The sequence below is a fragment of the Epinephelus moara genome, chromosome 14 (genome assembly GCF_006386435.1).
Source record: "Epinephelus moara isolate mb chromosome 14, YSFRI_EMoa_1.0, whole genome shotgun sequence".
NCBI lineage: Eukaryota > Metazoa > Chordata > Actinopteri > Perciformes > Serranidae > Epinephelus > Epinephelus moara.
Window position 1 is genome coordinate 13,018,249 of NC_065519.1, and position 12,493 is coordinate 13,030,741.

At 40.5% G+C, this 12,493-nt stretch overlaps 1 protein-coding gene across 2 annotated transcripts in view; it reads left to right on the forward strand.

Annotated features, from left to right (window-relative positions):
• Nucleotides 1-12,493, forward strand: part of LOC126401008 (interleukin-6 receptor subunit beta) — a 32,404-nt gene extending 19,911 nt beyond the window's left edge. For both annotated transcript variants that reach the window (XM_050062038.1, XM_050062039.1), the window contains 8 exons: nucleotides 280-468; nucleotides 949-1,053; nucleotides 3,798-3,944; nucleotides 5,663-5,794; nucleotides 5,894-5,990; nucleotides 6,138-6,219; nucleotides 8,347-11,166; nucleotides 11,204-12,493. In XM_050062038.1, the coding sequence (XP_049917995.1) occupies nucleotides 280-468; nucleotides 949-1,053; nucleotides 3,798-3,944; nucleotides 5,663-5,794; nucleotides 5,894-5,990; nucleotides 6,138-6,219; nucleotides 8,347-9,039 (1,445 nt within the window). In that variant the 3' untranslated portion in view covers nucleotides 9,040-11,166; nucleotides 11,204-12,493. The remainder of the gene's footprint in view (nucleotides 1-279; nucleotides 469-948; nucleotides 1,054-3,797; nucleotides 3,945-5,662; nucleotides 5,795-5,893; nucleotides 5,991-6,137; nucleotides 6,220-8,346; nucleotides 11,167-11,203) is intronic.

Genomic DNA, 12,493 nt, shown 5'->3' on the forward strand with positions numbered 1-12,493 from the left:
TGCCCATTCAAAGTTTGCAATTTGCTTTAGTTGCTTTAGCGCCCCCCTTTGGCCAATTGATGTAATATTGCTTCATTCGCATCCTCCCATGACCCTCTACCACTGTACCAAATTCCACATGGATTGACCAAGTCAGTGAGGAGAAAAACGTGGAACAGACACACAGACAGAGTTTTCGTCGTTATATAGTAAGATAGTGAAATCAGAATGTTAAACTTCTCAGATCCCATGCCTACAAACTTATTCCTCTTTGTCCTCTTCTCCCTCATTTCTCCTCAGAGCCACCACCACCGAGCCATATCACTGTAAGTCCACTGGGTGACTCGCGCTTGGATGTTAATTGGACAACCTCAGTCAGTTCGTCAACGAGTGGCTTTGTGGTGGAATGGTTTGCTGTCAGAGAGAAGAACAGCGGCATCCTACACTGGGAAAAGCTGAATAGTTCCTGCACAGGGCTGGTCATCACCGGTAATCCAACAATACTTGCCACAGCTTAAAGGGACTAATTATGCTTTTTCTTATTTTCTCTCATATTTTTGATGTTGCAATGCCAGAACTTCAGCATGGCCAAAGTTTCAAATGATAAATGTAAATGTAAACAGGCAAAAACCTCAGGCTTCAGACCATTCTAACACAATTCCAATATCTATTTTTTACTTCCAAGACAAGTTGACGTTAGTTCGTAATGGATTTCGTTATATGATCATCTTCTTCACAGTGTGAGGAAAATGAAATATTTCTAAAAACAGTTAAGCATGTAAACATGTTCCAGTGCAAACCCAAAATACATAAACATCAAAATGGGCATATTAGCTCCCCTTTATTATATCAAATATTATCTTTGTTTGCCTATTTAGAGCTGAAACGATGAAGTGATCAATCAGTATATTGATTAATCTATTAGAATTACCAATACTGATAAATACTTTCATCTTTGTGTTGTTCTAGAGGGAGTGAAGCCAATGGAATGCTATGCTGTTACTGTCAAAGCACTGTACAATGAACGAGGGACGGGGCAGAGCAGTACAATGCAAATTTACACACGCCAAGGAGGTATGTGATCTATATATGATATGCACTGTGTCATGCCAAGCTGTAAAAGTAGATTCAGACCAGGACAGCTGCATTCTATTCTGAAATAGTATCAGTGAGCTATACTATTTTCCTCTGTTATAACTTTGGTTCTTGCTGTACTTCTTTGTTCTTATAACCTCCAGAGTAGGAACATCTCTTCTCCCGTGCAGCAGCTTGTACAGAGTGCACCGTCAGAGGCTCTTGATATGTGTACATGATAAATGAAAGCTGATTTTAAATGGAACAATCGATGGAGCTTATTGATTCAAAATAAAAGCAAATGACTTCATGTTGTACCTCGTCCAATGATGTGATCATAAGGTGATCCATCTGTCTATCACAAACAATGCTATCAGGACTCAGACTCCCAGCTACCCCATGGCACTGCACTATAAGACTGCTACCCATACTAACCTAGACACTTTGAAAGCCATGGCCATTGAAGTTATTCCAAAACATGCAAGGGGTGGTGGCAGACTCAAACGTGTCCTCCAACGGGAGACCGTTTGGATTATCACTCTTAGGGCCACCACCTCTCCAGGCCTCAACGAGGAGACTGATTTCTCTCCTTTTTGGTAAATCTTTAAATGCATTGTTGTGATTATCCCAGCACTGAATTGCATAAGGAACACTTGGAATGATGTCACCTGATACAGCATCAAACTGCTGCACAATGTGATTTTGCCAAGTAGGACATGCTCCTGGATCAACATCCCACATTGCGTTCCTTGACCGGCATTGTAATCAACCAATCATATCATCAATGTGCTGCTCCTGCGCTTCTTTTAAAATTTCTTTGTGCTTCTTCAGAGCTAAGCTAGTTTTCCAAATTTAAGTTAGTGCAATAAAACAAAATCCTCAGAAACACTGAACAAAAACCTAATGAGCTACTGCAGGGTTAGCAAGTTAGCTTGCTAACTACTTTGGCTACACTAATGAGTAAACCTGCCAATAGACAAGAATATTAGCAAATTAGTGTGCAAACTAGGTAGCTATCCTAACAAGTAAGCTTGCCAATAGACTAGAATATTAGCACAAATGACCTTCACCTCTCCTCTGATGCCAGCCACCTCAACATGCTCATTCTAGTTGACCTGAGCGCAGCATTTGACACCATTAACCATTCCATCCTTCTCTCCCGCCTTGAAACCGCTTTCAACATCACCGGCACTGCTCTATCCTGGCTCAAATCCTCCCTCTCTGACAGATATCATTATTACATTACATTACCATCAACAACTGCAAATCCCCCACTGCTTCCCTCTGCCAAGGTGTTCCCCAAGGTTCAGTTCTTGGCCCCCTCCTCTTCATTCTGTACATTCTCCCCCTCGGTCAGTTAATCCGCCGTCATGGACTTCAATTCCACTGCTTCACCGACAACATTCAGCTCCACATCTCCACTAAAGCCATCACTCCTGCCGTTCACTCTACCCTCACCAACTGCATCACTGAAATAAAATCCCAGCTGCACACCAACTTCCTCAAACTTAACTGTGACAAATCAGAAGTCGTCATCATTAGTCCCAAATCTCTTATCATATCCACCCATAACTTCTCCCTCTCCATCGATGGCTCCACTGTGCTCACCTCTCCCCATGTCTGTAACCTTGGACTGCAGTCCTTGTGCCGATCCAGGAGCATCAGTGCTACATTATTGCTGACGTAAACAAACAATCCAGTGTTTAGAAGAAACAAAACAAAACAAAAACTTTTATAATAGGCTATCAAAAGGAGAGAAAATGCTTTAATCGCAGGTATTTGCAGCTAAAAAATTATATAATCCTTTATCTGTCTTTAACAATAATCTAGCCTATTGGCAAGCTTACTTGTTAGCATAGCATGGTAGCATACTTGTTAGCATAGCCTATCTAGTTAACAAGCTAACTCTCTAACCCAGCAGTAGCTCGTATGGATTTCGCTTGGTGTAACTGAGGTTTTTGTTCAATTGTACCAATTTGGAAAACTAGCATAGCTCAGAGGAAGCACAAAGAAATTTTGAAAAAAGCACGGGAGCAGCACACTGATGATGTCACAGGGCTGTGATTGGTTGACCGCAATGTTGGTCCAGGAATGCGATGAGGGATGTTGATCCAGGAGCACGCCCTACTTGGCAAAATCACGTTGTGCAAACTTTTAACTTCTTATATTACTGCCTGTTTGTCATGTTTTTTGGACATGTATCATTGAGGGTGATTTATGAGGGGTTTTTCTTACATCATACTTTCCTCTCAGTATTGTTGTCATGGTTTCGAACGGTGAGTATCGGTGAGGGTGAGGGTTTTTATACACCCTCTTTTAAGTATCAATATTACTGATGACATGTTTATACATATATATATATATATATATATATATATATATATATATATATATTTCATTTTCTGCCACTTTATGTGTCACAATATATAACTATTCTTTTATTTCACTGTTGTTTATTTGGCATTTAAACTTTTTCCTTGTTACCAAATGTGTTAATTACTTCAAGTATTCATTTCTGTCATTTTAATTTCTGTCAGTGTGGTTTTTTTGTCTAGTAGAGCTATACCAGTTTATCATATGACCTGTGTCACATGACCCTCACATGAACTTCTTTTGCCAGACCAGACAATGATGCAAACACAACTTTATCAGATTAGTTTTTGTGAAATGCTGCCAGACAGTCAGCCTCCTTCTTACAACACATCCTGTGGTTGATACTCATCACCCTCCCTGCTCCTTTATAGCGCCCTCAGCTGGTCCTAAGGTGGTGGTGCAGCAGATCTCCAGCAGCAGAGTGGAGCTCAAGTGGAGTCCTGTACCTGTAGAGCAGCTTCATGGTTTCATCCGCAACTACACAATCTTCTACACAACAGCAAACCGACCAGCCAGGAGTGAGTGACACACGCACACACATTTAAGCCTGCTGCAAAAACAAATATCAATCCAGATGTGTAAAAAGAAACACTGTATTGTAACAGGCCTGTTCAAGGTGTCATGATGAGAAAAACTACTGTCAGCTATTCATTTTTCTTGACACTTAAATTTTAGGTCTGTGAGAATGAGTCTGTTGTTTGCTTCACTTCCCTTTGAAAATGACTTTAAAGATACTTCACCCTTGATTTGCCTGTTACATACACATGTATTGGTATGTTTGTGATGCATTTAATACATTACATTGATCTTAAAATAAAACCTCTCCCATTTATTTTATAAATCCTAATCTCAATCTAATAACCAATTCTAGCCCACAAGGAGATACAAAATTGTGTTCAAAAAACCCCACAGAAACAGAAATCAATCACAAATTACTTCAAAAATGTTTATATACACACATACTCTCTTTAAAGGTTGTCAAAGGCACCAGTTAGTTTGTGGATGGGCACCGTCCCAGGGACCCAAAATGTGCTCTCACCTGCAAATTGTCACTCGAATTAACAGGAAGAAACAAAAAACCCACAAAGAGATGCAAAGGAACTGCAAAAAGACACAACTACAAAAAGGGGCAAAACAAACACAAAAAGACACGAAATGACTACGAGGAGACACAAAATGACCAAAAAAGACACAGATTGACAACGAGGAGACACAAAACGACCAGAAAGGACACAAAGTGACTACAAGGAGACACAAAACGACCAAAAAAGACACAAAATGACCAAAAAAAGACAGAGATTGACAACGAGGAGACACAAAATGACCAAAAGAAGACACCAAGTGACTACGAGGAGAACACAAAATGACCAAAAGAAGACACCAAGTGACTACGAGGAGACACAAAATGACCAAAAAAAGACAGAGATTGACAACGAGGAGACACAAAATGACCAAAAGAAGACACCAAGTGACTACGAGGAGACACAAAATGACCAAAAAAAGACACAAAATGACCAAAAAAAGACAGATTGACAACGAGGAGACACAAAATGACCAAAAAGGACACAAAATGACTACAAGGAGACACAAAATGACCAAAAATAGATACAGATTGACAGCGAGGAGACACAAAACGACCAGAAAGGACACAAAATGACCAAAAAGGACACAAATGACCAAAAGAAGACACCAAGTGACTACGAGGAGACACAAAATGACCAAAAAAAGACACAAAATGACCAAAAAAAGACAGAGATTGACAACGAGGAGACACAAAATGACCAAAAAGGACACAAAATGACTACAAGGAGACACAAAATGACCAAAAATAGATACAGATTGACAACGAGGAGACACAAAATGACCAAAGAAAGGACACAAAACAACTACGAGAAGGCACAAAACGACCAGAAAATACACAAAAAGACCAAAAAAGACACAAAATGACCAAAGAAGATTCAAAATGCTGACGAGGAGACACAAAATAACCAAAAAAAGACACAGATTGACAATGAGGAGACACAAAACAACCATAAAGGACACAAAATGACTACAAGGAGACACAACATGACCAAAAAATACGGAGATTGACAACGAGGAGACACAAAACGACCAAAGAAGATTCAAAATGACTACAAGGAGACACAAAACGACCAAAAAAGACACAAAATGACTATAACGAGACACAAAACGTTATCACATTTTGTCCACGTTGTGCCTTTTCTCGTGTACTCAGGAGTGACTGTGCCTGGTCACGCTCTCCGTCACTCTCTGGAGCATCTGCCATCTGGTAACTATGACATCTTCATGAAGGCCAACACTGACGCTGGAGCTGGAGCTGCTGGGCCCATCGCTAATGTTCACATAGGTGAAGACGGGACACACAAACTCACACACAACAACATATTGCTATATCTTTGACTTAACTTTTATGTGTGTGTGTGTGTATGTGCGTTTGTGTGTGAAGGCTATGAGGAAATCAAGATAGTGATGTATGCCGTCCTTCCTCTCATCCTGATGTCACTGGCGCTGGTGCTGATGGTCTGCCTCGCCCAGAATAAGAGGTAAGATCTTGCATCAGTGATACAATAAAAACATAGAAACACATACTCTAACCTCACTGTCCTGCTTTTACTGTTTTACTTTTGCACATCTGTTTCTCATTTTATGATATATGTTGTTTTTTTCTCACTCTGTAAATGACCTCACAGGGTGAAACAGAAGCTGTGTCAGAACGTCCCTGATCCTTCTAACAGCACCTTGGCACACTGGACCCCAAAAATCACTCTGGAGGTAACCTTTACACCTTTCTCCTTAATCAAACATTGGCTATCACTTAACAGTAACAGTAACAGTGACACTTGTTACAATCATGTATCAGGTAATTCCATAATCAGCAAAGTTCAAATTTAAACCACTAGATGGCAGCAAAAGCACAGTTTCAGCCCTTAAACCTCTCATACTAGTCTACAGCCCGCTGCAGCTGAATAAATGTGAAAACATTATGAGATAAAACACAGCAAATTCAGTGAAAGTGATATCAAATGACAAAAAGATGAGATACCATAAATTGCTTAACCTTAGTCTTTACCTTTGTCAGTCCAGTTTACGTATTACTAACTGGTAAATGTGTTACACTGTCCCTCACACAAGAAGAGACAAGAAGTATCACCAATTAAAGATCTACATTAAACCCCCACACGAAGTAAAGCGCAGTAATTAATCTAGAAAACATGCATCTTCACAAGGCTGAGTGTCCACAATGGGCTTTTTTCTTCTAGCAGGAAACTGCTGGCAGGAGGCGACTTCTAGCTCAGCAGGTAGAAAGTGCACCCTACGTAGGTTGAGTCCTTTGCAACAGCCAGGGTTTGATTCCAACCTGTAGCCCTTTGCTGCGTGTTATTCCCATTCCCTCTTCCTGTTTCCTGTCTCTTTCCAGCTGTCCTGTGACAAAGGCAAAAGACCCTGAAAACAATTAATTCAATTTGCGCATTAAAAAAACCTGAGTGGAAACACCAAAGAAAAAACCTCAAAATATTGGAAAAAGATTTTTATACTTGGAGGCAGAAAAGCAGGAGTGTCAATAAACATAAATGCAACTCAGTGAATGATGACACACAGTCATGACGTGCCATCATTACATAGACCACCGCAAGCTCTCATCATCGTCTCTGAATTACTTTTTAACATACTTATGTGTGCACACAGGGCTGTTACCAAAACTCATCCAAGACCACATAACTGTGATATTAACTGTTTAAAACTATCTACTTTTATTGTCCACTGAGCCTTCCGTTATTATACATCTATTGTTTTCCTTTGTTTTGGGTTTGACCAGCAATCTTTTGATATTGTAATCATGTTGCACCCTCTTATTCTGCAGTGGAACCTGACAGGATAATCAGCACCACCCACTACTTATCTCAATGAACCAACTCCCAATATGCGCACAATAGTAGTGGATGGAAAAGCGCAAAAGCTTGCATTTTCCTTTGCCAATTTTCTGAAAAATCTGTTCAATTTGTGCTACATTTGGATGGAAACCTGACTAATGTCAGTTAAGCTGCAACTGTTATGGAACTCTAAGGCTGGGACACATGCCACATCTTTACCGCTTGGAAAATGCAAGATCAGGCACTGGGCGCTACTCTGGTGCCTGCTCTGTGCCATCTTTTAAGGGAGCAGAGGCAGACTTTGCAAAGTAACCATAATCAGCACTGTATCAAAGCCGACTCACCATGAATCCTGAGTTGGAAACTAATCATCAGTAGAGGAGATACCCGCACACTAATGTTACTGGGCTAGAAAGCCACAAAAAGGTCCACAGACTGTGATCAGTGCAAAAATAAAAAACATCACACGTCTGTGCACAGACAGAAGGGTGCTCAAAGTGCAAAAAATAATAACAAGTGAACACCAATGCACCCAAGACAAACTCTTTTGTTGCCCTAAGTAGGCGCAGCTTCACAGCAGCCCTAACAACATTTTGGGGAAATCTGAATAAAATCCACATTTACATTTGATGGATGCACACCACCTGCTCAGCAGAAAGAAAGATGAGAGACACAGCAACTAGCTGGTGAACACAGTGAAGCATTTAGCAGCTAAAGAGACAGACATGCTCCTCAGGGGTTGGTAGAGACCTAAAACAGAGCTAAAACAGAGTGTCCTGGACTCACCAGGTGGCCAGAGACACAACTCTAAATTAATAAAAATGTTTCTCTGTATCTCCTGAATGTGAAAACCTAAAACTACAAGGTATATGTCAGTGTTGTCGACTCATTTCTGCTGCCTCCAAATGGGCAAAAAAATAAGTAATTACATGTTTAAAGGGGGAAAAGTGGAAAACTGTGTGTTAGCCTACTTCAAAAAATATCCTCAAACTAAATTTAAACATTTCATTTTTGTTTTCCACCTCAGAGTATGAAGCAGCCTGCAATGACAGAGAAGACCAACATCAAATGCTCTGAAGTTATTTTGCTTGGTGAAAGTGAGCTGCAGAACTTCAACCCAGACCAGGACCTCAGTTATGAAACATATCCCTCTCCCCACGAGTGTCTGATTCCTGATTCAGGCGCTCAGACACCTCAAAATACTAGAAGATCTGAGAAGAAGTATGTCAAAGCCTCAACTGCCTCCTGCTCCTCTATCTACTCCAATGTCGTCTTCTCTCAGGCGCTCGATGGTGTCCCTTCACCCTACCTGTGCTATCTCCAATCCAATGACTGGCAGCACAGCACTGTTAGTGACATTAAGCTGCAGCTAGGTGGCGACAGTGAGCCGTGTGTGTCTCTGCAGGGCAGGAGCACCACCAGATCTGATTCACCTCTGTCCCAAGCAGATGATCTAAAAACCCTCCATGTTTTTCTGAGACAGCATCAAAGTCCTGTGTTCTCCCATTTGTCCTCCACCCCGCTCTTTCAACCAGCTGTCACGTCACCTCAACACCCTTTTTCCCAAAGCCTCTGTAACGTCCCATCACTGCAGCACGACCCCTTCGCTTGCCCCAGTGACACTTTTACGACACCATTGTCACCTGATCTCCACTCTGCGTTAGTGGATTTCTCCTACTGTCCCGTGGAGTGTGATCCTTACATCTCCCTTTCTGTTTAATCTGATGCAGGAAAATAAAACTTGGATTCGTTTTATTAGTGTCCATGAAAATATGCACACCCCTTTGACTTTTAATCAAAACTTTAAATTGACTATCATACTAAAATTTTAGAATTATTTTAAATCAGTTTGATCAAGAGGTTTTTTTCTGACTTTTTTTTAATGTTTAGTGTCCCCCCCCAAAAAAAATGAAGGAATAGTCGGACATTTTAAGAAATACACTTATTTGCTGAATGATATACAAGAAGCTCGATACCAATATTATGTCTGTCTGTTTGGTATAGAGCTGGATCCAGCAGCCATTTTGCTTTGCTTTGCTTAGCTTAGTTTAGCTTAGCTTAGCTTAACGTAGCATAAGACTGGAAACATTGAGAAACGGCTAACCTGGCTTTGTCAGAAGCTAAAAATAATCAAAAGTGATACATAATCTAAAGTGTGGTACGGGGGCTAATTTAGCCCAGCTCAGACCAAAGATTCGCCATGAGACGAAACCCTTTCAGAATGTTGCAGAGAAAAGTCGCAGCGGTTTGACCTGGCCGTTTTGAGCTCGACTCAAGCCGACTGATGGTGTCACCTGCAACTCAGCTGGTCAAATCGCCGGCAGGTGGTTTTCGAAGGCAAAGCACGTCAGCTATTTCAAAAGGCAATCGGCTTGTAGTGAAGTCCTCTGGTCAAGTCAAAATGACTGCAGACGGCGTGTTCGCTTGCATGCTCGTTTTGTTTCTGTTTTTCGCTGTTCCATCACAACTACAAATGCAACTGTAGACAGTATCTCACTATCACTATCCTCATTCATAGTTTAAGAAGCTACAAATTATATTCAGCCACAAAATAAGCCTGAAAAGCTGCAAACAGAGCAGAGTTACAGAGTTGTTGCATAGAGATGATACACCATCTCATCTAGTTGCATTGGTGTGAACCGGCAGGTTTTTAGAACGTTGCAGAACGACGTTGCCTGTTTCAACTCGTCTCATCGTGAGTCTTTGGTCTGAACTGGCCTTTAGCTGACCTTCATACAGCTGTTTCCCCTTGCTTCCAGTGTTTATGCTAAGCTAGGCTAATCAGCTGCAGGCCGTAGCTCCATATTTTCCCTACAGCCATGACAGCGGTATCAATCTGTTCATGTAACTCTAGGCAAGAATACCAATATGTTTCTCAAAATAATCAAATTATTAATTATATTCACTTTGTTTGAATTTGACAAAGCATTAAAAAACACAAGGGGGGTGAATATTTTTGATCGAACACTGTATTGTTTGTGGTTGATATATTTTTGTATGCTTGATGCATTGTGATGAATTTATAATGTGTTTTTGACACTGTACTTCTTTACGCAGCTGATACATGTACTGTTTAGTATGCTTAGGCCTTTACTTGAATACTGAGGAATGTAAATAACCTAAAATGCTTCTGTACATACTGTATGTACTGATGTTTGGGAATGCCTGTTCTATTTTTCTATCCAGTGAACCTTTATTTATGAATGTGCTAATATACAGAAAAAATAATAATTTAACAGAATATTTCACCCACAAAGTGATCATTTGTAAATCAGCTACTCGCCCCGTGTTACCTTGAGTTTGTGAAGAAAAAATAATGTTTCTCACATGCCTCCACAGTGAACGAAAAATCCAAAAACAAAAAAAAAACTCTTGATGAATTGAAGGAAAGGGGGACCTTGATTAACAACAGCAAAACTATGCACTGGCTCGCCCAGGTGCGCCACTCATATGAATAAGTGTTTTGGGGGCTGTGTCAACCAAAGCGTTTTTTCTGGGGCCGGCATATATTTTTAATTTGTCACGATGGGAGCACCGTGTATTTATGCTGTGCTACAAGCGCCAGCAGCCTGACTAGGCACTGGGCGTAAATTCTGCACTAAGCATTGCCAGTTAGGTGTTTTTATCGAGAGTTGAAATTTTGGATAAAAATGCTGCGCTCGTCTATGGCTGCCCCCTAACAGTCGACCAAACGTTAGTCAACCAGAAAGGTCATTAGTCGGCAAGATTTCATTGGTTGCTTAGTCTAAACTATTAGAAGCTGCACCTTGTCCAAAAAAAAAAAAATCAAAACCTAAATGACTGGACCATGTAGGAATTTAATTTGAAAGGACAGACACAGGAAGATGTAGGAATTTAATTTGAAAGGACAGACACAGGAAGAGGCCACGCTCAGCAGTCAGACAGGAGTCCCTTTAAAAACTTTACTGCTTTGCTGACAGCGTCATTAACAGGCGGCTCGCTCAGTGTGTGACGTGCACTTGTAGATAAAATATAGGCCTATATTAATGAAGGTTCATTTGTACAGTTTTGTTTTTCTCTGTAATGTAGCACAGTGTTAACAATGTTACTGATACTATTCTTTCTCACACCTTCAACTCAAACCATTGTGTTGCCCCACCCAAAACATATCATTTGATTATTAAATTAATATCGTAAACATGCGGGCGACTAGTCGACTAATGGTCCTAAATGATGACTATTGGTCGACTAGGAAAATTCTTAGTCGGGGGCACCCCTATGCTCGTCACTGTCACTTAAGCCATTAAATCACAGTGGAGGAGGGACAAATACCACAAACTATCCCAGCTGGGCATTTACAGCTGGACACGGGGCCTAAAATCATAATGTTTTAGCCAAAATGCATTTGTTAGGGAAGTCCTGAGCATACTACTGGATAAATGAGACTTGGATTATACTGCAGGAGTTGTGTGAACACATATTTTCATGTAGTTTTACTGTTGTTAAATGTGGCCCCCATTTACTCCAATTCATCAAGAATTTCCTCTGTTTTTGGATTCTTCATTCACTGTGGAGGCATGTGAGAAAAACAAAGTATTCTTCACAAATTCAGTGTAACGCAGGGTGAGTTATTGATATACAAATGATCATTTTGTGGCTGAACTGTTCCTTTAAGATGTTTGAAGGGTTCATTTTTGGGGTTGAAATATGGGGTTATGATTTTCAGTGCAGGAAAAAAACCCAAATCATTTTGTGAAAAGAAAACTTAAACTTTGAAGTGACTAACATAACACTGGAAACAAAGAGTTGTTAGATTTGTGCCAGTTATATGCGTCTTCTTTCTATCCATCATATCCCTGCTGGCCAGTTTCTCCTGGTGGCAGCTGTTTCTCTTTGTTTATGCAGTTTGTCCCAACACTTCCCCTCGACGTATTACATATTTTGTCTGTTACGCACTCGCAGTTGGACCTTTTCAGAGTTCTGTCAGTTATCTCATGTTGCTTTGAAAACTCACATACCTTAGATTCAGACCTGTTTTATAGTTCAGAGCTGCTGACTGGTATTTAATCTCACAATAAGCCACTTCTGTAGCAGTGTTTGCTGTAACTGTGATTACTTCAAGTTCTTCTCAGTTTGTAAGATGTGTTAGAGCATTTAAAGCTGTGCATGAGCCATCATTTCAACAGTAAAACAGAACATATGCTGTGTGTGGA